At 39.6% G+C, this 25,364-nt stretch overlaps 1 protein-coding gene across 1 annotated transcript in view; it reads left to right on the plus strand.

Annotated features, from left to right (window-relative positions):
• Positions 1-2,625: 2,625 nt before the first annotated feature.
• tll1 (tolloid-like 1) overlaps positions 2,626-25,364 on the plus strand; it is a 94,889-nt gene continuing 72,150 nt past the window's right edge. The window contains exon 1 of the mRNA XM_041785555.1: positions 2,626-3,212. Coding sequence (XP_041641489.1) covers positions 3,032-3,212 — 181 coding nt within the window. The 5' untranslated portion in view covers positions 2,626-3,031. The remainder of the gene's footprint in view (positions 3,213-25,364) is intronic.

The following is a 25,364-nucleotide window of genomic DNA, read 5'->3' on the forward strand; positions in this document are numbered from 1 at the left end:
TAATTTATCCCAAAGGTGTTCTATCAGGTTGAGGTCAGGACTCTGTGAAGGCCAGTCAAGTTCATCCACACCAAACTCTCTCATCCATGTCTTTATGGACCTTGCTTTGTGCACTGGTGCACAGTCATGTTGGAACAGGAAGGGGCCATCTCCAAACGGTTCCCACAAAGTTGGGAGCATGGAATCGCCCAAAATCTCTTGGTATGCTGAAGCATTTTGGGCAATTTTCCAGAAAATACTGAAGCAAATTCCCCACAACAAATATATTCCCAAGGTTCCATGAAAAACAATGGAAAATTCCACCAAACATGCCAAAAAATCCTTCAGTTAAGTCTATTACATTCTAGCAATATCAAGGGATACCCTGCCGTCCAATTCCCGTTGAAATTCCCAAAATTAAAAAATAAAATTCCCAAGTTTCTGTGTGCATACCTTAAAATTTAGAAGTAAATCGCCCCCCAAAAATCAATTAAAATTCAATCAATTCAATCAAATCAAACACATTTCCCAAATTAACACAAAGACAAAAATCCAAAATTGTCATGCAAAAACTCAAAAATTTCACAGTAAAATTTACATTGAAACTGTTAAAAATATAAAAAATAGTATACAAAAAAATCCATGAAAATTTCCAAGAAATAATCCCAAAATTATTAATGGAAATCCCTGAAATTTTCATTAGTATTCCCCCAGTATTTAAAGTGAATTACTAACAGGCTACTTCAATGGACAGTCACAATTTTCTCAAAAATTCTAATCGTAGAAATTCGCCTGTTACTGCGGTATGTTGATGGAAAGCCAGACTGTAATGTCCACACATGGCAGCATGCAGCTGTTAGCATTTAGCATTCTTTGTTAGCTGGTTTTCATGGTTTTCGACTACTTTATGGTTTTTTTAATCAAATATTTTTCTTTATGAGGAACTTGCTCCACTTGTCTTTTATAAGGAAGCTTGAGAATCATGTTGAGGTGGTCTTCTATTTCCGGCCAGCCATCAGGAGTGTGTTTACCTACACTGAATAAAGTCCCCTGTTTGTGTGTTGTCTCCAGGGGATTTGTTTCCATGCCCCAGGCGTGTATAGTGGACAGCTTGCGGCTGGATTGATAGAGTGACGTCAGCGCGCCGCTACCTCTCCCAGAGGGCAGGATTAGTCGGGAGCAGCAGAGACAGCGCTCCGGTAATCTCCCGGTAATAAATGGGGGGAGGCGGGCACGTTCGGAACCGCCGGTACCGAGTGATACCGGAGGCCCCCTGAGACCCCTGAAGGAGACGCCTGCATTTGGAGCATGATGGGTCGCTTCGTGACGCCGCAGCACACCGACGCGCCCCAGGCAGGTACACGCAGCAGGTAAGCTGCGGAGACGCAGGGTGAACTCGTCTCAGGAGGATTTACCTTGACAAGGTGTTCGCAGGCTGCACCGCTTGTCTGTCAACAACTGCTGCTGTTTTATTTTTACTGCTTGTGTCTGCCGTGTGCGCCTGGAGGTTGCACCTGGGAGATTATGCTTGTTGACAACTTCGCAGTCTATGAAAATGTGGGAAATGACGCAAAAATTGAACTGACATGCAGTTTTCTCCATTTTGAGATACTCTCTGGTTTCCATACATTTACACAGGGAAAGGAGAGGTTACTGGAGTGTAGTTGTGGAGGATGCAGTGGAGGACTTCCTCATGAAGTCACTCATCTGTTAGTGACCCACCTACTGCAGGGCGAGGTTACAGTAAATGGCAGATTACAGAGGATATGATTTGTGCCAATGCAGGCTTACTCCACAAGCCTTACATGACCTTAAATTAATCTAAAGAAAAGAGTAACAAACTAAATTAAACTTAAATGTGTCAAAAAGTGCTTTTTTAAAGTAACACTTTAAATATTTGTTCATGATTGCAGGATATAGCAACCCAAAACACTTCAGCTAATGTAATCGTTGTTTTGCTCCTCCTGTTTTACGCACAAGGCCTTACAAAGTGTAACTGCTCTGAGTTTCAGATAATCTGTCTTCGGCTCTTTTCTCTGTTTCTCTCTTTCAGAGGCAGACTTCTCGTGATCGTAAAGGCAACCTAACGCCCTGTACCGCTGGGCATTTATGGTTTGGTTGTCACCTACTTGGCACCTGCCTCTAAATAGCCCGATAACGCCCATTACGCAGAGGCTGATGGATACTAAAATTTACAGGCTAATTTGTATCCGCCGTGTTACTTTTACCGCTACCGGTTCACTCTATTGAGTCCAGTAAGCTTTTTAAATCAGTGCGCGCCGTCTCCACCGTGCTGCGCTCTGATGAGGTTTATTCAGTACAGAGGATTATCCAAAATATATGCACGTTTTGCTTAGGGTCTCTCTCTGCGTATTGTTAAGAGAGTTTTAGCACATAAAACCTGCAGCAAATGCTCAATGAATATAAACAAAAGAGGCCAAAGAAAGTTTTGGTTCTGCACCACTTGGGTAGAACAGTGCAGGTATTTGGCTGTGAGCGTGTGTAGGCGGTGCATTGACTCGGATTGAGACAGTAACACTACCGGACACGAGAGAGAGAGAGAGAGAGAGAGAGAGAGGGGAGAGAGAGAGAGGTTGCACTATGCGAGAGAGTGAGAGACAACAGTTCTGGTTGGTGATACGCGAGGCGGATGTTTCTTGTGTGAGCAGCACTCAAACTCACCGCTGTGCGTCTTTACGCTCAGAGATCATCCACTCCTGATCCCCCCTCACGCACTCTGCGCTCTGTCTCTGTTTCTTTTCCCACAGCAACCTCACCTGCGAAGCCACAGCGGAGGACAGCGGACACTTTGCTGACTGACGGACCCAAAAAAAAAAAAAGAGACATCTCGGTGCACTTTCACTATGGAGGAGAGCCGAGAAGAGTAACTTAGTGTAGCCTTTTACAGCACCTAAAACCTGACTGCAAGAGAGGAAAGCGATCTTCACAATGAGCCGATAAATTCCTGCTTTCTTTGGAGAGTGGATTGACCATCTCCTAACAGTTGAGGAGACGAACAGAGAGGCCGTTACTCGCTTATTTGAGTCCTCAGATGGACCAAGTGCCCTCGGCACTGGCCGCTAAGATGCGCTGGATCACGCTGGTGCTTGCCGGCTTGACTTTCTGGGGCAAAGTGACTATTTGTAACTGTTTCGACTACGAGGAGCCAGACTATGATTACTACGAGGAGGATAAAGCGGAGACCATTGACTACAAAGACCCGTGCAAAGCTGGTGAGTCCTGATTTTAATCTCTTTAAGTTTTCATATAAAAGTCAAATAAGTATTTTTGCGCGTTTTACCCTCGAGCGCACTGGCTCTGACTTGGCACGTGTATAAGAGCTGACAGCGGCTGTGTGTGTTTGTAAGTGTGCATGTGTACACAATCATCCAGATGCCCCTTTTTTCTCCCCACCCATCACAACCGATAAGTCAGTACCGGTGGTGATCCCGCGGGTGGATGCCTGCCACGTGCAGCCCGGTGACTGTCCTGCTAAGCCCGTGCCCTCCACAGATGCACGCACACATACCGCGCGTGCATCACCTGTGGGCAGAGTTTCGGTTGTCACTGCGGCCGAAACGTTTCTTTACATGCGCATTTTTACAATACGCACGAGTCTGTTTGCGCGTTCATCCAGATGTTAAATCAACCATCAACGGAGATGTGGAACAGCTGGACTCAAGTGCAGCAAAATACGCGCTAATGCACGCTCGCTCTATCTTTTCCAACACACACCCACACACGTGCACGCGCAGTGATAAAAATTTTGTTGGACATTTAATGACAGTCTGTGGGCTGCTGTAAAACAACTCTGTAACCCTGTTTGGTCTCACAAGACAAACAGATGTGTGTAGTGTGAAAGAAGTAACATTTACTCAACTGTTTGATCAAATCAGTGTCAACGTGCTGAGGTGACTCATTTTTACCGGGTCTTATAGTGAAAATGTATCTTTTTCTTTCTGCATTACAAGTCTTTTATAGGTGTGTGGGTTACGCCTGCTGTCTTTGTGAGCTCCACCCAAATGAACTCATGTTTTCAGACACTTAGTCTGAGATTTACTTAAGACTTAATGCAGTCCCCTTATAAAATGCACTTTCTGTATGCCCTGCTTTATTTTAAAATTATTTATTATTATAATTAAAAATTATAAATCCTGTATGTACAGTATGCTTTTGCAGAGTCCATCTACCTTGTCTTATTTTGTCTTATTCTTCACTTTACATCTGGTTTCAATAATCATTTGAATGATATCTGCAGCAGTCAGTTTTTGGATGCCTGTCTTAAAATGTTACTCTTATTAAAGAAAAAAACTAGTAATAAAAACTAGTTTTATAACTTTTGGCTTATTTGTGCTAAATCCCAATTAATTGTTGGGATTTTTACAAATATAATTCAGCAGCCTGCTGCCTTCTTTTTCTGTGAAACTTCTCAGTCTTATTGCATGTCCACTGATTGTTTCTACCTTTTGTCTATCTTAATGTGGTGCCAAACACCATTGGCTCTTAGAGCAATATTTGAGACCAATCCCACTTCTACCCTTTAACCCTTCCCTTCAGTGTTAATTTCGTCAACTTAAACTAAAAAATGTTCATCACCAGCCTTTTTTTTCCATGACATAAACCATACTAAAACTAACGAAAATAGATCTGTGATGACTTAAACTGACAAAAACTAAGTTCAGTTTTTGTCAAAATGACTAAAACTAGACTAAAATGTAATGTAGTTTTTGTTGGACATTCAAAATCTGTTATATTTCTCCACTGTGAGTAAATCTGTCAAAATGCAATGCATCTATAGCTATTCTGCCCCTCAGCTATAGAAAGCAGGGACCCCAGTTTTGACAGAGTGCAGAGAGCACACTACCATGATTTGGTACCAGATTCAGGCAAGAAAATAAATTCTTGGACAAAAACTAGACTAAAATGTTTTGAGTTTTCATCGACTAAAACTAGACTAAAACAAAAAGGGTAGAAATGACTAAAACGGGACTAAAACTAAAATGCATTTCATCTAAAGGCTAAAACTAAAATTAAAAATAACTGCCAAAATTAACACAGCTTCCCCTTGCCCCTTGAAACAGAGTGATAAGAGGTAGGGGTGAAAACCTATCCTTAAGAAATGAGACGCCACTTGATTGCCGTTCATCATCACACATTGCTGATGAACAGTGCGTCATCAGGGGTGACAATAAAGCTTCGACTATCTTGTTCAAACTATTGACCTTGGTGTTGATCTTCTCCATTTTTTTATACAGTTAATAGCCCTCGTTTACACATGTACATACTGAAAATTCAATGAACTCCCATCCCTAGTAGCTAAAGATCGTATATAGTATGAGGAAACACAACTGTTGTATTTTCATTGCCGAAATATTTACATTTATGCGCCTGCTTTGTAGTCCGTTGTGTCATTTTGTAAGGGAACGCAGTGCATGGTGGGAAATACCCCTTGCTTTCAAGTGTGGTCTGAAAAATCTTCATTTGAAGGTCTATGTAGCCCTTAGCCTTAGTCCTTGATTCAAAAGAGAATTGGGATACCCCTTCACCTGACGTGGATGTGCAAAGTCAAGGGGAAGGGCTAAGATACGGGCTAGGGGTAGAAATGGGCTTGATCCTTGGCCCCCTCCTCTAGATATTGACAAAGTAAAAGTTATTTATCCACCTGTTTGTATGGACAAAGGCCAGGATGATCACAGCTATATCATAGATGCAGTTTAGCCCTCTTACTTGGCAGCAATTCATTTTTTGCTTTTGTTTATGTGTGTGAAGAAGTGCTGGGAAATTAACTGAGTTTCAGTTTCAATCATGATTAACTTCCCATAATGAAAACAAACAATCAAGACAATCATGCTTGAATGATTGCTGTGCAACATGCAATTTGTCCATAGGATTTCTCATTTAAAATCCAGTTTGTGTAAAAAAAAATGTCCCTAAAAGCATTTTTTAAAATATGTTAATTGTAATCATATATCACTCACATTATATTTCACTCATTTATTTTCATTTATTCCTTTTTCAAAGTATTAAGAGTGTTGAAGTTCGATAAGTGCATGCGTTGCAGATGTTAAATCAACAAAAAATTCAGTTTTATAACCCTGATCTCAGTACCAATCAAAGTAATCTTATGGTTTTTGTCCTAGTGTGAAATATGGATCTGTGCCATTCTGTCCTAAGTCTTTAGAGAACTTTATACAATCATGCTGTGCAGACTGTGTAGAAAGCTCAATGAGCGTTAAGCATTATTGCTGCGTGTCAACCTTTCCCAGTACATCAGCATCATTCCTGCAGAGCAGGTGGTGAAATCTGAACCTCTCCTCTTCTGTTTGTGCAGGAGAAATGTTGCAGTCTTGCATTAGCATCATCCTCATCCATGTTGTTGTTTCGCTCATGATCGCTGTGTGTGCAGAATGTGTTTGCACACATATGCGTTCCTACATGTGTTATTTAAATGCCACTTTGCAGCCTTAACGTCGTCTGTGATGACACATTGGACCGATAGGAGCTCCACCCAGAATGCTGAGCGTCCACACGCTGACCGACACACATTCCTTACATACCAAATACACAAATCTGACAACCCTGCCTGGACACTGGCCAGATTGTGAGTGTGTGTTTCATGTGTATGTTATACTGATCTCTGTGAGGGTGATTTTATGTTGATACAGCAATCCCATGACTCTGTGGTTTTTAGTTATGCTGGGACCTTTCCCTGTGTGTATATATCTGTGTGTTTGGATGGAAGCCTGGCAGGTTATAGGCAGACAGTCAGTCTACATATGTTTGACCAACTGAGTGACTCTTGTAGGTTAAAATAACTGAGTGAGAAAACAGTTTTTATTTGCTGCAAATATCTGCATGCATAAAGGATCCATTCATACGCACATGCTTAGATCTTTTGAGGCAAATCCCCACTCACGTTTTAGAGCTTTTTCAGTTTCTTCCTCTTCAGTATAAGCATGTGCATATGTTTTTATCACATCTTTTAATTTTTTGATATTATTTTGAAGTGTTGCTGTGGCTTTATCTGACAGCAGACAGTAAAGAGGAACCAGACAGAGTGGGGTGAAATGCGGCGAAGCTCTCCATGTCTGGACTTGAACTAGAACAACACATTTACATATTGTGCATGTTGTGTTCAGATTAAATGCAAATCAAACGTCGGCATTGCTTTATTCATTCAAATTTTGCTGCTTGAGTGCAGACCTAGATTCCACAAACAACCAAAGGACATTCTGGTTGCATTCAAACTGCATGCACATGCATGTGTGACGGATTTTAAATCGTTTAGTCTAATTCTCTCCATTTTGCTGCCTTTGCTGTTCATTTTGGAGGTCTTTGCCTCAGGATGGCCTTGAATAGTTAGTTATTGCTTAGAATTTTTCAAACCAAGCCTGTAGTCTTCATGACAGTTGACACTAGCTTTAATCTATTCAGCCTGCGTATGTTTGCATCTCTAGCTTAAAAGGGTTGTTTGACATTTTTAACCTTATCTGTCTCTGTTCACATCAGTATTATAAGAGGGAAAACACCTGCAGTTGATGCAAATGTTCTCTTTGTCTCTGCGAAGTAGCATAAAAATCTGTTTGTTGTGGTGCCAACACTGCCATTAAGTGTAGTTGATGACAGGCTTTTTTAAAGCTAGGTTTAATAGTCTTGTAGTTGCCCTTGCCTTTACTGCAAACTTGCTATGAAACTACACTACAACAAAAAAAGAGCTGCAGAGTAAAGCCAAGGCTGTGGCTGCTTGTCTTGGAGGGCACAGAAATTGCCTTCTCCATGATAACATGCACTGCAGAATCAACCATTATAATTGATTGGACACCCACATGATGTTTGGTAAAAAAAGTTCAACATTTTTATTTTTTCATGCCAGTATGCCATCTCTGATTTTAATTTCATGATCATTCTGAATGTATCAAGAGGAGGCTGTTTTCAAGAAATGACAATTTATTCATCTTTATCCATCTAAATCACTTTCATCTTATTAAAACAAGCTCTGTCAGATCAAAAGTAAAAAAAGGTAACCTTTTTTTGTATGAAATGTTTATGTTCAAAGACTGAAATAATTTTTAGTCAACTGACAAAAAACTACAGAGTTGACAAAATCACTTTAAGCTCCATTTAGTAGCTGTTAAGCTTTTAGCTTTATCATAGGGTCCTTATTGGTTGATTAAGTTTTTTGAATTTCTGTAGAAATTCAAGCTCCTCTTGTTGTGCTCATTCATGTTGAGATAGAAGTGAGATTTAACCCTTTAAAGCCTGAAAACACAAATTATAGCCAGAAAATTCTGATTTTTTGGAACAAAAATGTTTATTTCACTTTCTTCTGAAATCCAAAAAAAATCCAAATTTCCGTTAAAATTAACAAATATATTTTTTTGTGGCTCATTTGATACATTAGGTGTTTTTGGCAACTGATAATCCACTTGAGGGCATTTTTTTTTTATCATTTATCAGATTGTATTCAGATTTTTTTAGTAATTTATTGATCATTTTGATCAGATAGATGTATCATAAAAGTATGTATCAAATATGATACAACAGGCTTTAAGGGGTTAAAGTTGATGCTGCACTTTAGAGATGTCAAATTAATCAGCAACAATTAGGCAAGCAGTTTATTTCATTCAAGCCCAGAAATTCAATTATACAGAGAAAGAATACCATTTGGATTACCTGAAATATATAAAGACAGTCTATGTGATATAACGACTGTTTCTAATATCCCTGACATGGGTTATATTTCGAATCCCCATATGGGCAAGAGTCCATAGATAGATGATCTTTGTGAAGGACAGATCCTTTCAAAAACACAAAACGTGGAGGCAGGGATGCACAATATTATTGGCATGATACTAGTATAGGCAAATACTAGCTTAAAATGTTAATAATCAGTATCAGTAGAATTTTCAAATTCTGCTAATATACAGATGATATATTGGCTGTAGATATTAGCAGCATAAATCCTATATTACCCTTAAATATCAGCAAGATGTACAAGTATATCATCAGGTATGAGTGGTTGCCTAGGGTGCTACACCTTCAAGTGAGCCCTGAACCTTTTGAATGAAGGCCCTAGTGTAAAACAACTACTGCACTGTCTATTTCCCCATGCCCCTCTCTGCTCCTCTGACTCAGCCTCTCTTTACTCTGGAGACACTTGACTGTATTGGTATCAGTATCAGTATCAGCAAAAACGAGACTGGAAATAGTGGCATATCAGATAACAGCAACAATCCAACTTTGTGCATCCTTACTCAGAGAGTTATTGGACAAATGTTCTGTCTGTCACATTCATTATGGGCCAATCAGAGCAAAGATACACATGTTGTATTAGGTATGCGCTGTTCTGCAGAGTAATGCATAATGCCAGATTGACAAGCAGTCATTATCATTGTTTACTATCAATGAATCAGACTGTTACTTAAGGCTGATCAGGAAAAAAAGCAAAATAAATATTTTTGATCAAGAAAATTCTGATAAAACTGCTGCTATAGTTTCATCCAAGTTAGTCTTTTCACCAGCAGACATTGTTTACTGGCTTGCAGTACAACTAAACCACGCCCAAAGCTACCGCTTTTTTCCTCAAATGACCTGATTGGTCTGGCCATTGTCCAACCAGGATCCTGTGCATGATTAATGCCACAGCATCAGTGTAACTGTCTGTCTATAGCTGCGTTTTCCATTACCCTTAGAAATGTGCAAAATCTAAATAGCGCAATAAAAATCTGGTTATGGAAACACCTGAATGGCAAAAAACTCTCAAATATTGCAAAAAAGTTTTTATGCTCCCATGAGGAGGTTTTTCAGACGTTTCGATATAGAAATATAATGCAAAATTGCAGTGGGAACACTTTTTCCACATTAACACGTCTCAAGACATAATGTATAGTGTCACATGACCAGTTCACTCCGAGACAACATGGCACCATGCGTGTGGACAGAAGAGGAGACCGAGACTTTTCTCAACATCATACTCACCCTTATTCATGGCTTTTGCCTTACATACAGACTTTGCCTCTGAACTATCATCTGTTGCCTTTGTCTTTTGTTGAAAATTGTCTTTGCAACCGTGGTAGATGTAATCATAACCGTACCAACACACAACAGGTTCTGAGCTTCCAGCTTCCTTGCAGCGGAGTCTCGCCAGATGAGATTTTATGAGAATCTCAAGACTCAAGCCTAAAACTCCCTTCAATGGAAACACATTTAAAGCACAATTGTTGTTGGTTGAAATTTAATAAATATTGCTTTTATTTTGTAAAAAAATGTGATGGAAACACAGCACTTGTTAAAAAAAAATTAGCTCGATAAATAAATAAATACGTTTTTCAAATTGAAACTTTGCAAAAATGGATCTGCTTGATGATGGACATGGAATCTGGTCCATACATTGTCTTTGCAAGGCTAAGTCACTTGTTAGTTGTTCTAAAAACCAGCATTGAGGGCACTGGTGTAGCTTGGTGGATGGAGCAGACACCCATAAGCAGAGGCTATAATCCTCAGCACACTAGTTGTGGGATTGATTCTCGGTCTCGGTGCATGTTTGATGCATGTCTTCCTCCATTCTCTCTCCCCATGTTTCCTGTCTCTCTTCAGCTGTCCAATCAAATAAAGGCAAAAATGCCCAAAAAATGATCTTTAACATCGGCATTGAATTAATGTGACACATCAGATACACACTAGCTTTTGACATCAGTTCATGACACATAATTTGCAGATGGACTACTGTTTAACACGGCTGATATCAGTCAGTTAAAGTGATGCATCTTTGCATCCTGAACTGTACTAAGTGTTTTTTATTTTTCATAATTATGTGTCTGTTAACTTTCCTCTTAAAAGTTAGCATTATTTCCATATAGATCAACAAAACAGTCCTGTAAAAACATATATTGACAATTTTATACATGTTGAAGTTCATATTTATCAAAAAGTAGTGCTCATCTAGCATTTTTTAACCTTTAGGCTCAAACTAATCATGAATTAACCTCTAATATATGAATACATACTGTGGGGAAAATTATGAAATCTAATTTACCAGTCGTTAAAGACGGGAAAAAGGCTGAACATAGAATCATGAACATGATCTGTATACTGTTTGTATTATTTTTCTCGCTGCTTTTTGTTTTATGTGTATTAAACCCATTCAGCAGTGACTTTCCTAGGAGCACTTTGTTCAAAGCCTCTACACATACACTGATTTGCTTGCCCATATGTACCAATCAGAGACAACACCTGCACTCGTGCACAAAATTCAGAAGTTCACGGTATCTCAAGAAACAGAAATAAACATTAATAAGAATCTGTAAATAAAGGGAAATTGCACATCCAGTTATAACTGAGCAACAAATCAGCAGACTAATAGATAACAAAGACATTTATTAATTGCATCCCTGGCGTGGACAGATTTTGTTGTCAGTGCGTAAGGGTTCGACGGCCGTCACTCTGCGTGCGTGCGTGGAGCTTGTAAGTAGTGGAAGCGCTGCTCATTCCAGGCCTGACCCGGTGGCATCGGTCTGAGTGGTTGGTATTCCGCCTCCTGTTTTTGCTGGGAAAACACAAGAGGAATATTTGGCTGTCTGCTTATCTCCTCTGAGTCCCGCACTGGTAGACAGGAGAACACACACTTCCAGGCCTTTGTGAAGTGATTTCCCCACGCGAACACACAAATGCATACAAGCTCACACACTCTAGTACACACACACGCAGAGCTCCCTCCATTCACCCTCGCTTATCTCTTCCTGGTTGTCTGCATCCTGCTACTCAGCTGGAGATGACACACACACACACGCACGCACACACCCACACGGACGTGCACGAGCTCTTACGCTCACTCAAGAGTCATTCATGCTTCTTTCCAAATCACTGTTCTCATAAAAAGCTCACACAAATGGAGCAAAGCTAAACAAACCTTGATGTCAGAGTGAATCTGTGGGTCATTCCTTCAGGAGTGACCCTGGAGATCTACTGCCTGTTCTCTTCTTTAAATACAATAGTGGCGTATCACTGGAGTCTCTAACAGTTAAGTACAATATGTAATGTACATTTTCTCCTTGGCGTGCTCTTTATGTTGGAGTACAAGATTTCCAGTACTATGGGTGGAAGTTATGATATAAAGGATTTCTGTTGTAATTTCAAATACAGTTAAAGGTTGTGGAGTTTGTAGAAAGACATGTTAACACTGGTGATAAATGATCCACAGTCATCAGTCTTACTGATGAGTAATGGTTGCTGTCATCCTACCAATTTACAAATGCAAGCCATAATCCTGGGCATCAGCCAGTCACATCATGTCAGCCTGAGAGTTGTCAAAATTGTCATTACTTTAATACTTTTTAATGCATTGAAATAGTTTGTACTGAAAAGTAACAACGCTTTCAGATGAAGCCATATTCAAATTACCAATAAACTCCAACATAGTGTTTTGAATGCACGGGTACATGTATGCAGGAGTTGACTTTTAATTTCTGATTCAGAAACAAGAAATTGCCCAACATATCCCTGTTTTTCTTGTTTTATGGACAGTTATCATTATTTTCACCAGAATCTTATCAAAGTTTAAAAAATTTGAGTCAACCAGGCTAGCCTTACATAAGGAAAATAAAAAATCTGCATTTACATTGTTCAGTATCATGATGATGCATCAACAAGCATGTGTGCAGTTGCCATATTATTCCTGTCTTTCTTCTTTATAAGGTATTCTACTTTATAAGCCCCTAAACATCACATTGCTTCTTTAAACTGATTTATTATCTGCATCCACTGATTCTGTAAAAGTAAACTTTGGATTTTAATTGAAGCACATTGTTTAGTTTTGCAAATTTTTGCGCACAGTTAATAAAATAGCTATGGTGCACAATGTGCACTTGGTTTTGGGAAACCCTGCAAACTGGTTTGTAAATTGTGGGTTAGGGGTTGGCAATAAATTCTGTTATACTCCAAGTGTCACATCTTTTTCCACGTGAGATGTATAAAATGTCTGTATCAAGACCATCGTATCAATTACGTGGAAGTTTCAATTGCCAGCATGCTATTTTCTCTGGAGTTTCATTTCTTCACTGTCTCCTCAGCCTCAGTCACAGCAGACGGCACCCTCCCCAGCCCATCAAGACTCTCCTCTGTGAATGTGCATTTTTTTATCAGAAGGAGAGGGAGGAAAGCATGAGAGAGCAGAGAAAGTAAACAAAGAGAGTCAGAGACAGTAGTTTGAGATGGGGACGGGCATTTTGGTTCTGAAGAAAAACAGTAATGAATTCGTCATCTGGTGGTGGTTTGGATTTTAAGTACAAAGATGCCACGAGATGATGTAGAGATTACAGTGGCAGTAACACAACACATCACTAAAGACATGGCCCCACTAAGTGTTGCTGAAAAGCCAGGATTTAAAAACCTCATGAAGACACTCGACCCAAAGTATGATTTGCCTGGGTACATTTTTTTTTTTTTGCTGAAACTCCCTGCCAGAGTTGAACACGTCAGTAAAAGAAAAGTAGGCCCAGCAGCTAACAAATGTGACCCACTTCTCCGCAACGACAGATTCGTGGTACAGAACCTTTGAGCCTTATCTCAACCTAATGGTACATTACATTGACACCCAGCAGTTAAAAAGTTTGTGCCTCCAAGTGAGATTTTTTCCCAATGATGACACAGGAGAGCTCCTTGCACAATGTCTGAAAGATGCTCTCACGTCATGAAACTTGTCAGAAAGTCATCAAGCGTGCATCAGCACACATAACTAGACTAGTGTAATCAAAGCTGTGAGCCTGAATGGGTGAATTAGACTGCAGTGTTTTAGCCATCAGCTGCATTTTGGGATTAATAAATTTTTTGTGTAGGTTTGCGTCACCCTTGAAGAGGAAGATAATCCTAATTTTTTGTAACCAAACATAACAACATAACAGAGATGATATTTTAAAACTTTCCATACACAATAAAAGACTATATAGATGATATAAAAGGGTCTACTTCAGTCAACATACTGGTGGCATTTTATGAATTAAAGGGCCGAATTAAACATTTATACAGTAATTTAGAGGAGATCCTCTATCGTTTCATTCATTGTTGCTAACGTCTGTCACTATCAAGTTGTGCCCAGTTACTTGGGAAGTATGCTTGTTAACATGAGATTGATCTGATTTGTCTGTGTATCAGACTGGTTAAATGTTGCATATTGACAAGGTGCACGGTTTGTGTTTTCTTTTTTTTATTCATCACCCTTCAGGCCTGCTTGAAGTCATTGGGCACTTTTATATTTTGATTATGAAAATTCAGCTATTCATTCAGCCCTAATAACAACTTGAGCATGATTTCACAGATGGGATAAGAAGGCATGCATGATAAATGAAAGATATGTCAGTCGGATCTGTCCTGACTCCAGAATAAATCCAAAACCTTTTTTTTCCACGTAATAACCATCAGTTATAGGGCAGCTAATAGCAAGCCTGAGTTTCATCGACAACATTTTAATGGTGATGAAAAAATTACCATTATACCCAGGCTTTCATCCAGAGGGTAAATTGTCCCCCTGCTGAGTGAGGCAGTGGTTTTGTTTGTGTGAAAGTGTTTCTTGAGATTGCCCATATTGCCATAATAATGCTGATAATGATAATTTCACTGCCTTACAGTCATGTCAAGTAACACCCCTATAGTTAGAACTTGATATAAAAGTTAGAACTTTTAAATGCGTATTTGTATTTGTGTTGATTTTTCGTGTTGTTGCTGCTGTTCCCTGATTTTAGAAAGCTCCTTTCCAAGCTAATGTAATCAGCTGTATATGTAAACTGTCTGAGCGTACATAAACATGACATCCTTTGAATTTTCCTAGAAAGATGTCCTGAGTCTTATACATAGAAAACTGTCCACAGGATGTCATGGGGACCTGGGAGAGCTTCGTGTTCTCTTCTCCTCAATCATTACATTAAAAAACACAACAAAATTGCAAAGCAAAGAAACTGATCCACATAGATTGCCTCATAACTTTTTTGTTTTGTTTATTTTGTTCTCTTCATCACACACAATACATACCACACTAAAAAGCAGTAATGATTGTGCTTGAACAACAGGTTTTCTATAAACCGTGGAAGAAGGTACAACTCTCCTGTTTTTCCTAAAGTGTTGACAGTGATTTAGAGTTGACTTTATGACCACTTCAGGAACACTACTAGTTACATCACAGTTTCCATGTTGAGCTTGAACCAGGACCTTCCACTTGAGGGGAAGATCTCCACCCTTCTGCATACATGAAGAGGTTCACAATGGCTAAAATTTAGTCTAAAGTTAAGATAAATCAACATGAAGGCAGACAGATCATGATATCACTGATTCTTTTGCACATTCATTTCCAGTAAATCTTAGATTAGGACTAGAATTACAGCCAAAAATTAACTATGAAGTACAGAGCCTCCAGTGCGAGTTGATTCGACCTTTAGTAGGATCTGGTTGCACACCTCTCGAAGGACTTGTAAAGCAACAATTTACTGCCAGAGTGTTTTAAAATCCGTTCACTCACCAAAAACAGTCATTATACTTACTGCACTGACAGTGGCGCACGTTTTGACATATGCATCGGCCTAATTAGACCTGTAAAAACCTCACTCTGAAATACAGGGACAGAGAATAATAGTCTGAAACTGTCTAACTAACCTGACACACCAGACGGACTGTGTTACATCCATGGATATGATTCACATCCAACAGGGCAAAACGCCATATTGTTTGGGGGGGCAGAGACTTTTAAAACAAAACAAAACAGAAAAAAATGGAGGTTGATTGGACAAAGGTTTTGTCTTTCTCATTTATTATGCACTAATCAGAGCAACAAAGCACAGTACGAGTGAGCCGCCTGTTCACTCTCAGTGGAGCCAGTTGGTAAATTAAGCTTGCTGAAGTCAGTTGGGAGAACAGCTGCAATCTTCTCTTTCATAAAGAAAAGCTTTCCACGCTGTTCTTTGCTTTTCTTTTGTTAAAAAAATGTCCTGCTTTGATAAAACTGCTGCTATAGCTGCCTCCATGCTAATCTCCTTACTGACTGCTGTTTACTCACATGTGGTGAAACTAAACCATGCCCCTAGCTAGTCTCTTTCTCTTCAAGTGATGTGATTGGTCCAGTCACTCTTTGACTAGGAACAAGCGTTTCAGTGTCTCAGCCGCATGATGACAGACATGGAATATGTCTAATCCATTGGCTTTGCAAAGTTAAAATTTAACCTGAGCAGAGCAGAACGGAGATGAAGAACATTGGAACAAAACTGTTGAAATAACTGTACATTCAATTTTCCTTGCACTTTGACTGATGATATGATACGACCCGTTATCAAAGCTGAACCAAAGACTTGTTTGATCCAAGCCTCTTTCACACATGTACTGCACTCCTGAAAATTCCCCAACATAATCCAAGCTGGTTGTATGTGTGGACAAAAACGGCTGATCCCTTTATCGACTTTATACTGTTATAGTTATATAGTTCGAAACAGTCATCCCAAGAGAATCAGTGGGCTGATGATGTCTTCAGATTGAGATGAGTTTCACTGTGTTCCTCAGTGAAACTCTTTTTTTCTTGCCTCTTACTTCTTGCCACTGCTGTCCATAGTCTAACACATGTTGCAGTTATATTAACCAAGAAACAGTCACCATTTTGGTGTACTCATTTTTTCCTTCTGTGCCGCCTGACCTAAAAATAACCCAGAATCTCATAAGGTGTGAGAATTAAATGACAAAGTCTCCCGTTGAAGATGATGTAAAAAGGCAATTAATTAAAGATTTATCTTTGAGGGCTTTTATGCGTTTATTAAGATAGGGCAGTGGATGGAGTTGAGGAGAGTGTGGGGAGAGCCATGCACAGGTCCACTTGAACCAGGTTGCCCACTTAGAGGACTGCAATCTGTAAATCTGGTGCACAGACATTTCAATCAGGAGAGACAAGTGACTGATGCAACGATAAATGTTATTTTACATTTATATTATATTGGATTATATTTATAAACATAGATGTGATATTGAATTATTGTCAGAGTCTCTTTAACTCCACAAGTACACAGCGTGATTGAAGGTGTCTGCCCTGAGTGAAGGCAAGATGTATTACCCTGTGAAGTCCAGACACTGGTGGTAGTGGTGAGGCTGATTGGGTGAAAAAGGATCAACTGTGAAGCCCGGGGTTAAAGAAATGCTGTCGGAAGATCACACAGTAAAGAGGCTGACCACTCTGTGAATACAAGGGTTGATGGCTGATGATGACGACTTGTAGTCTTGGCAGTAATTGCTCCCATCAGTGGCATATGTTTGTGTATGGGTATGTATGCATGGGATTAGTTCAAACTGATGGTGACTCTGCATCAGGGATTAAGGCTGTTGGAACGAATTTTGGGGTTTGGATATAATTCGAATATTTAAAAACTCAATATTTGAAAGCTGAAGTTACTATTCAAATGTGTTTTTTAAAAATATTTTTGCTGTTTACAATCGTTCTCCATTCTCTCCCCCCTCTCTTTGGCCTCTACTTCACCCATATGTAGGTGTTGGGACCAAATGTTTCATCACATGACACTTGACATGATGAACAATAAAGTTTTCAAACCAAAACACAGGTGCTGCAATGGCCACCAGTGCGGATGTTTGGGGATGTTTATCGCCAAGGTGGTGCTCACGCTGGTAGTGATTTGGCAAGTGAGGCTTCGCTACATCAAGAGATGCTGATGTACGAGAAAAAAAACCGCAATGCCCATTGACTGGAAAACGATCAGGTCCAGGTGTCTTCTCCTGTCCCAGCTGGCACGCTGTTAGCTGTGCATAATGGGCACCTCCATCAGGGCGGAGAGTTTTCTCCACTGCTGGGACAATAGTGAGCAAAATACGCTCTGCTCTTGACTCAGAAAAAGTGGAATGCCTCATGTTTTAGGTAAAAACCTGTAGGAACAAGATAGTACCGACATTTTTAAAAATGTTTTGTTCATTATAAACATCATTTCATCACTGCTGTAAGCAGTGCAATTTAATTTATATTTGTTTGACATAGAATTTCCAACCTGTTTTTTCATTTAAAGTTGACCATCAGTACCAAAATACCTGTTAAAGGCCTCTAAATGGTGCAGGTGGCTGTGTTTGCACTAAAAAAGTGCATAAAAGTTAACATTAACGACTTTTGCCTTTAGCTCATTATTTCTTCATTGCAATCTGCAATGTAACATTGGAGGGTCCTCTAGTGGACAATTGTGTAACTACACAGTGGTTCAAGCAACTGAACATTTTTCATGCATATTAAAAAAATGTGCATAAATATTCAAATATAATTCAAAATCTGTAAAAGATAACAAATGAAATTCGAATGGGACTGTAGACTGTATACCATCTTTTTCCTTCCTGAAACGATACCGATACCAAGGTGTTTGGTATAGGCCAATACTGAGTACTGATCTGATACTGGTGTGAACTTTCTGGGCTGACTGTGCAGACTAGCAAATTATTTTAGACCTATATTTGACTCAGAACATGGCTCAGCAAAAGGTTGTTTTTCTTCTGATTATTGAGTTTTACTCCTAAACATTAAAATAACAGTAATACAGGGGGCTGTATCACAGGCTCTATCGGTCTCTCTCCTTTCTGCTCTACTCAGGCACCATGATGCAATTACAGAACAGCCTGTAACTGGCTGACAGACCCGAACAAATATGGCGTTTAGCATTTGAGTTAGCATTCGGGCTAGCGGTAATAAATGATCGTAATTTGATTGAAGTGGAGAAAAGATGTTCAATATTGGGTTTACTGGTGTGAATTTAGTCATTAAAGTCACCAAAAGTCACACCAGCTCCAGGCTAGTTGAAAATGCTGCCGCAAGGAATTCAAGGGCATGAATAGCGTCAATGGGACGACAGAACCGCTAACTTCAAGAGGAAATACAAGTAAGAGGCAGCGATGTATGGTTCAAAAGTTATTTAACCTTTGATAAACTGTGTCAATTCTTGTTGTGTATGAAAGTGCCATTCAGGAAGGCATTTTAACAATCACATTCAGAGAAAAACTGTCACGGAGCCACCACTCTTTGCTGCTGCAGTGGATCTTTGGTTCTTCTATGCTGCGCTAAAAAACGGTAGCCTGTTTCGAGCTGTAGCGAAGAAGAATTGATTTCCAGTTTATAGCGCTAACATTTAACATGGCTAAACAAAGCAAAATATAAGGCTAAACCAAACAGTATCGGATCGGTGCATGAACTCGTGTACCTGCCAATACTAAAACCTGCATTTTGAGCAGTATCGGATGTATTTCCGATACTGGTATCGGAATTGGACAGCCCTACTCCACATAGCTGCCTTTGCCATCAGTGTATAAATGTGGAGTGAATAGATGTAAATGGCTAAGTTTTACCTGCAGTGTAAAAGTACTTCTAATTGTAAGATAACCAGGAAAGCGCTTTAAAAGTTCAAGTCCACTGACCATTTACCTTTTGTGATAGGATGCAATAGGATGTGATACTTCTCTGTGAGGTGTCTTTTAATTAAAACCACAAAGACCCTAAAAAAAAAATCCTCCAGCCTATGGAGGTTTTATTCCTGTGACATCCACATTACAGCAGTTTTCTTCTGTTTCAGTTCTTACTTTCTGCTTCCCAAGACTAGAATGACTACAGATTTAATGGCTTTGCCCTGTCTTTGCCTAAATCTTTTTTCTCATTTGAAGCAGTCAGAGTGAATCGATGTCTGTTCATGTGAACTTATGTTAGTTCACTGGAGGATTACAGTTCCATGAACACCAGTTTATGATTCTAAATAGGAACAAAAAAGCCCTTTAACCTCGCTGGTACAAAGTGTGCAATAGACTGACTTAATGAGCAATTTCATGGACAAATTCACAGAACACTCTGAACTACCTCTGTGCAGATTTAAAACTACTCCTGATAGACATTTGTACAACTCCCCAGAACATAACAGAACTTTTAGGCATTTTTGGGCCAAAAATTGAAAAGTTGAATTGGAATAAGCCCCCCTTAGGGCACCATTGGGGGAGAAGGAAGATTGACACAACCCAGGTAATGCTCTGGATGTCCTTGTGTATTACCAGGGGCATGGGAAAATAATCGGTTTGAAAATGACAAAGTACACACTTTTAGGGTGGAGTAAGGGGTGGATGTGGTGATTAAGCATGGCCTTGAGCAGGGTTTCTCAAATTTTTTAGCCCACAACCCCCAAAATAAAGGTGCCAGAGATTGGGTCCCCTACTGTACCTTAAGGTGGTCAAATACTGTGTGCTTTTTACTATGTATTTAGTTTACATTTAACTAGTTTCATGCATATATATTTATAAAAAATGGGTAAAATATGCAATTTGAAATCATTTGAAAAATATTCTTTGTTTTTCGGAAGGCCTCTGGTGACCCCCTCCCAGTGTCTCATGACCCCCACTGTGGTTCCCCATTAAGTACCACTGACCTAGGGAACAATCCTGGCAGGTAGTAGTGTTGTCACAAGCCCCTCGCCATGCTGTGCATATCCCAAGGTCCCAAAAACTGCCATCTCTGGTCCTATAACGTCTGAAAAGGCCCGGACAAAGGAGATGCCATTGAGCTTCACCTTGGCTACCCAGCGACTTAAGTGGTCACATGTGTCAAGCTTGGCTCTGGTTGCCCTGCCCCCCTTTCCAGCTCCAGGTTATGGCACATTGGGCCTTGGATGAATCCTTAGCGCCCTACATGCCTTAAACTTATGCACATGGCTGTTTAACCATCATTTTGGATGTATTTGAGTAACTGTGTCAAGCAGCTCTTTAGATCTGTTTAACTTGAACCAGGTGTATCTTAATAAGCTGGATCTGTCTTTGCTCATGGGTGCTTTTTAGTACCTTTGAGTTTTCAGTCAGAGTGAAGCCCACCATGTCGTGACAGTGAGCTGCAGCTACTGTTCACCCCTTCCCCCATTCCTCAGTAGGAAGGAAACTAGAGCAATGTGTGTATGCGTGTGTGTTTGACACTGTGGCTGTGTTTTGTGTGTGTGTGTGTGTGTGTGTGAGTTAGCGGACGAGCGGTCTCACTCATATTATATTAAACAGGATTTTCCCGAGCAGAGTGCTCCTGCCACTGAGCTTCCGAAGTCGTCTTCAGGATTCCCGCCTCAGCACAAACTGTGCGGCTGCGCTGAGAGCCCACTGTTTGTTTTGGAGCGTCATTGTTCCGGAGCTGCGGAAAGCCATGAGTCAGCACCGTCGTCACGCTGCCCACCTGCCACGCATTGCTCAATTATTAAATGTTTGCTTGCTTTTATGTCACCTGGCTTTTCCTGACGGTATTTATAGCAGCAAAAATCACCCTCATACAAAGTAACTTTCTCTTACTGTTCAACTCCCTCTTTTCTTCCTTTTTTCAGTTGTCCCTTGGATTGTTTGAACCCTGCTGTGGTCATAAATGCAGTCTCAGTGCAGCTTATGATGCACAGCTACACACTCTCAGCTAGGTCTATTAGGTTCATATTGTTAGTAGTGTATGATTCTTGTACCATTTCTCAAAGGATATAGTGCATACACAAATATCCTGGTGATACATCAAGGGCTGCTAGATTTGCTTTAATGTCTTAAAGATGTATTGCCTCTCATACAAAAGCTTTGACTTCCTTGGAGTCCCAAGTTACCTTTTTTCTTCATGCACACACCTTGTGAGTAACCTACTTAAGATCTACTCTGATGGGATTTTAAAAAAATAAATGTATGATTTTTGCACAACAGACAAACAAAGGCTACATTAATGCTAATAGAAATGATCACTTTACCCCCTTAATATGATGACAACACTGCTAACTATAGTATAATCAAGCTATAATAGATCCAAAATGCTGACAAGTTTACAAGTAATCTGCACCGTTTTTTCCTTTGTATCTGATTTATCCATTTCTCAAAATTTAACAGAAAGCTGAGATGTGTGCAGTAAGGCACTAAAACAGATGGCAACGATTTCCGACTATTGGCTTTCTGCCGTAACATCCATTGGTCCTTGAATGTTGTATGTAAGATTTGTGTGTGGTCCATCTTTAACTCTAAATGTCTAAAATGAGCATTATCAGCCCTGGAAACAAGCTGTGTGTGCCAGCAATCGTTACGCAACCTTTTTGACTTTCTTTTTGTCCCACTTGGCTGCAGGTATAAAGTCACAAAAAACAGTTTCACTCACTTTTAGTTGTGTTTCTCTACATAAAACAAATGAAACTCCAAGTCTTTACAAAATCTTGTGTGATATATGGATGCCAACGGCAGTTTCAGATTGAGTGGCGTCTCAGCTGCATCACAGCTTGATCAGGGCTTGTAGACTCTCTGCACAAGCACAGTGTCTCACATACACTAGTGCATCTTGTGCTCTGGGAATCTAGAGATTGGAAGGCTCAACTATTTTTTCTGCAAGCTGCATGCACCTCTTGGCCAACATATTGGCCATATTTTCACTGTTTTAGCGATTACATATATCCAAATTGGTTGAATATGTTTGCAGCGTCTTTCTTCGTGACCCTGATGAAGTCCACAAGCCAAAATGCATTGGTCTAATAAAGTTTTTCTCTAAACTTCAACTCCTTGTGAAGCTTTCTGTTTCCACACCAACAGAATGTCATGGGGAAGATAAACTGAGTACGGGTGAACATTTGGTGTGTGCTTCTCAAATTAAGCCTGGTTTGGTGTTTATACAGGAAACCATACTGACCTAGTGAGTGGTGAATCTTTCCCTGCTCAGTTACACAGTGAATCAAGTCATTTGTAAGTAGGGATGTAAGGGTTCACCAAGGTCATGATTTTAGTGTGTACCTTGGTTTTGGGGTCACGGTTTGGTATGGGTTCAGTTCATTGGTGAATAAAAAAGTATTACTTTAATTTATGACTCTATTTTTACATTGTCAGATCCTCCTTGAAAAAAAATCTCTTATCTTAATGAGACCAACCAGGTTAAGTAAAACTGACAATAGTGCAGCTTACAGTTTGTTCCATCTAGTGTTATGTAGAACTAGTTATGATAGCCTGTACAGCCTGTAATGTGTCAAACATGAAAAATGAGGGAAAAAAGTATACAAAATAAAAAGCAACACAGAAATGAATAGGCTTATAACCGAGAAGTAACAAAAAATATGTTAAAATATGTGCATTTTAGAGCATTATATCAAAAATGATACTTTGCTCCTAATTTTTTGAATATTTTAAATTTTTTTTATTTGTATTCAATCTAAAACTCATGCATTTGACTTTAAATCACTGATACAATTAATGAAGTGCACTGTGACACTGTCACATAGTTGTTAGTTAATAGCATATTAAAGGCTACATGTGTGTAGATTGAGGTAGATTTAAATGCACCTTGAATATATTTAAATACACACTGTTAGCTGTGCTATACTTCTACTTGTCTGCATACAGCCTTTAAAATGTATTAGCAGTGGAAATGTCTTCATCCCTCTCTGCTTTCACATCTAGAGGCTTTTTAAAACAGCGCCGAGGACATGGGGAGAGGAATAAAAGGGCTGGCAAGTCTTGTACCTCCACTGTTTACTAGGGTTGGTTATCCTTTGTTTTTTTTTCTGATACCAGTGCTAAACCTATATGGTGCATAATACCTGAATTGATGTTTTTGAGGGGAAAAAAACGTGTGTTGAAAGTCAGTGGGAGAATAAAAGCTGTCTGGATATCATGAATGATTTGCAGAAGTATCTTTTTAAGATGCCAGTCAACCATGGGAGAAGAAAAAGGAAAATCACACAAATTCCATGATGTTTCTCTTGCCTCTCTTTGGGTGGCAAGTTATCAAAATGAAGTAGCGATATCTGTGTTGTAGTTTGGTCTGGTTGATTGGATATTCTAGTACTATGTCAGAGCTGGCAGTTAGTATTGTGTGTTTGCGTCTCCCTCTTCTTTGTTGGTTGTTTAAAAGTGGTCAGCAAACATGAGTGGTACTGACAGCTAGATTGGTGCAATGCTGTCATTTTTGATTGCCTTTTTCTTTCCCATTTAAATATATTCATTGTGAGACTATGTGCATGCTGGAGCACAGGTGCTGCAGCTTGAATGCAGTAAAACTACATCCAGTCTGAAACAAAAGAGAGCAGAAGGAGTGGACTATGACTAAAGTCACCACTGTGTTTACCAAATTTTTAACACTTCTCAAATAACAGCAGACTTTCATTCATCAAATATAAGTGATTCACTCAAACTTTTTTTTGTTAAGATTTATTTTTTGGCCTTTTCATGCCTTTATTTGGTAGAGGAAGGACAGTGGATAGACTCAGAGATAGGGAAGAGAGTGGGGAGAGACATGCAATAAAGGGCCACAGGCCGGATTTCAAACCCCAGCCGCCCGCGTACATGGATAGCGTCTTAAACCACTTGACAATCAGCGCGCCCTTGCTCAGACATTTTTGCAATGCTGGGATAAAATTCTTGTTTTCTCAAAGGTGAGACCTGCTTTTATCGTTACACCTTCTGCATATGCTATATCTGCTTTGCACGAAATCAACTTGTTTCCACTCTGTAGTTTCAACCTCTACATTTTCCTGGGAATTCATGAAGTCATTGACTAAAATGCATTTGGCTTTGTTTGGGATTTAAATGCCTTTTGGAAGTCTCATATTATACATGACTTGATTTATTTGCTTTAATCCCACTATCAATCTACTTAATCTCAGTAATTACCATAAATCTAAATGATTATGTCGAGCTATGCTATTACACCCAAACTTCAAAGCTGGAAGTCTGTAAGCCCACGCCTGCCCACTAAATTTAATTTGATTGTTGTTCATGTAAGAGCACACACCCAGGACACACTGATGGTTATATTGAGCCCCAATTGTTTCCTGTCACAGTGTCTGGCCAAACCCATGACCTGCTGCAGAGGAATCTCACTGTAGCAATAATGTGATTAAGACGTTGCACCGGCTCTGAGTTTGTGTGTCTGTGTCATATGATCGCTCCATACTGGACATTTTTTGCCTGTTATTCTCTTCAGTTTATGTGGAGGAGTGCTTTTTAACTGCATGCTCTTTTGAAGTAACAGATGTTCCCTTTACCTTGACTTGAATGTCATCATTATCCACATTTTGAAATCATTGTACAATGAGACAACAGGAGGTCTGCTTTATTCAAGTAATTCAACTACATTTTAGTTTTTGGGGGAGGAATTTTTTGTCATTTGATCCTGTTTTGTGCATGAGCGTTGCAAAATGCAATCTTTTGATGACTTTTGGAACACTTTTGGAAAGCCATGAAGAGATAAAAAGGGGGATGTAGGGAATGACATGTTACAAAGAGTGCCACCACTGAGAATCAATCCTGCTACCCATGTGATAAAGACAGGGGTGGAACCAAATATTTAGACGACACTATATCATCCTGACTTGCGATACGATTATAAAACCGCTAGTTCCAATTTTGATGCACTAATT

Source organism: Cheilinus undulatus, linkage group 4, assembly GCF_018320785.1.
Source record: "Cheilinus undulatus linkage group 4, ASM1832078v1, whole genome shotgun sequence".
Classification (NCBI taxonomy): domain Eukaryota; kingdom Metazoa; phylum Chordata; class Actinopteri; order Labriformes; family Labridae; genus Cheilinus; species Cheilinus undulatus.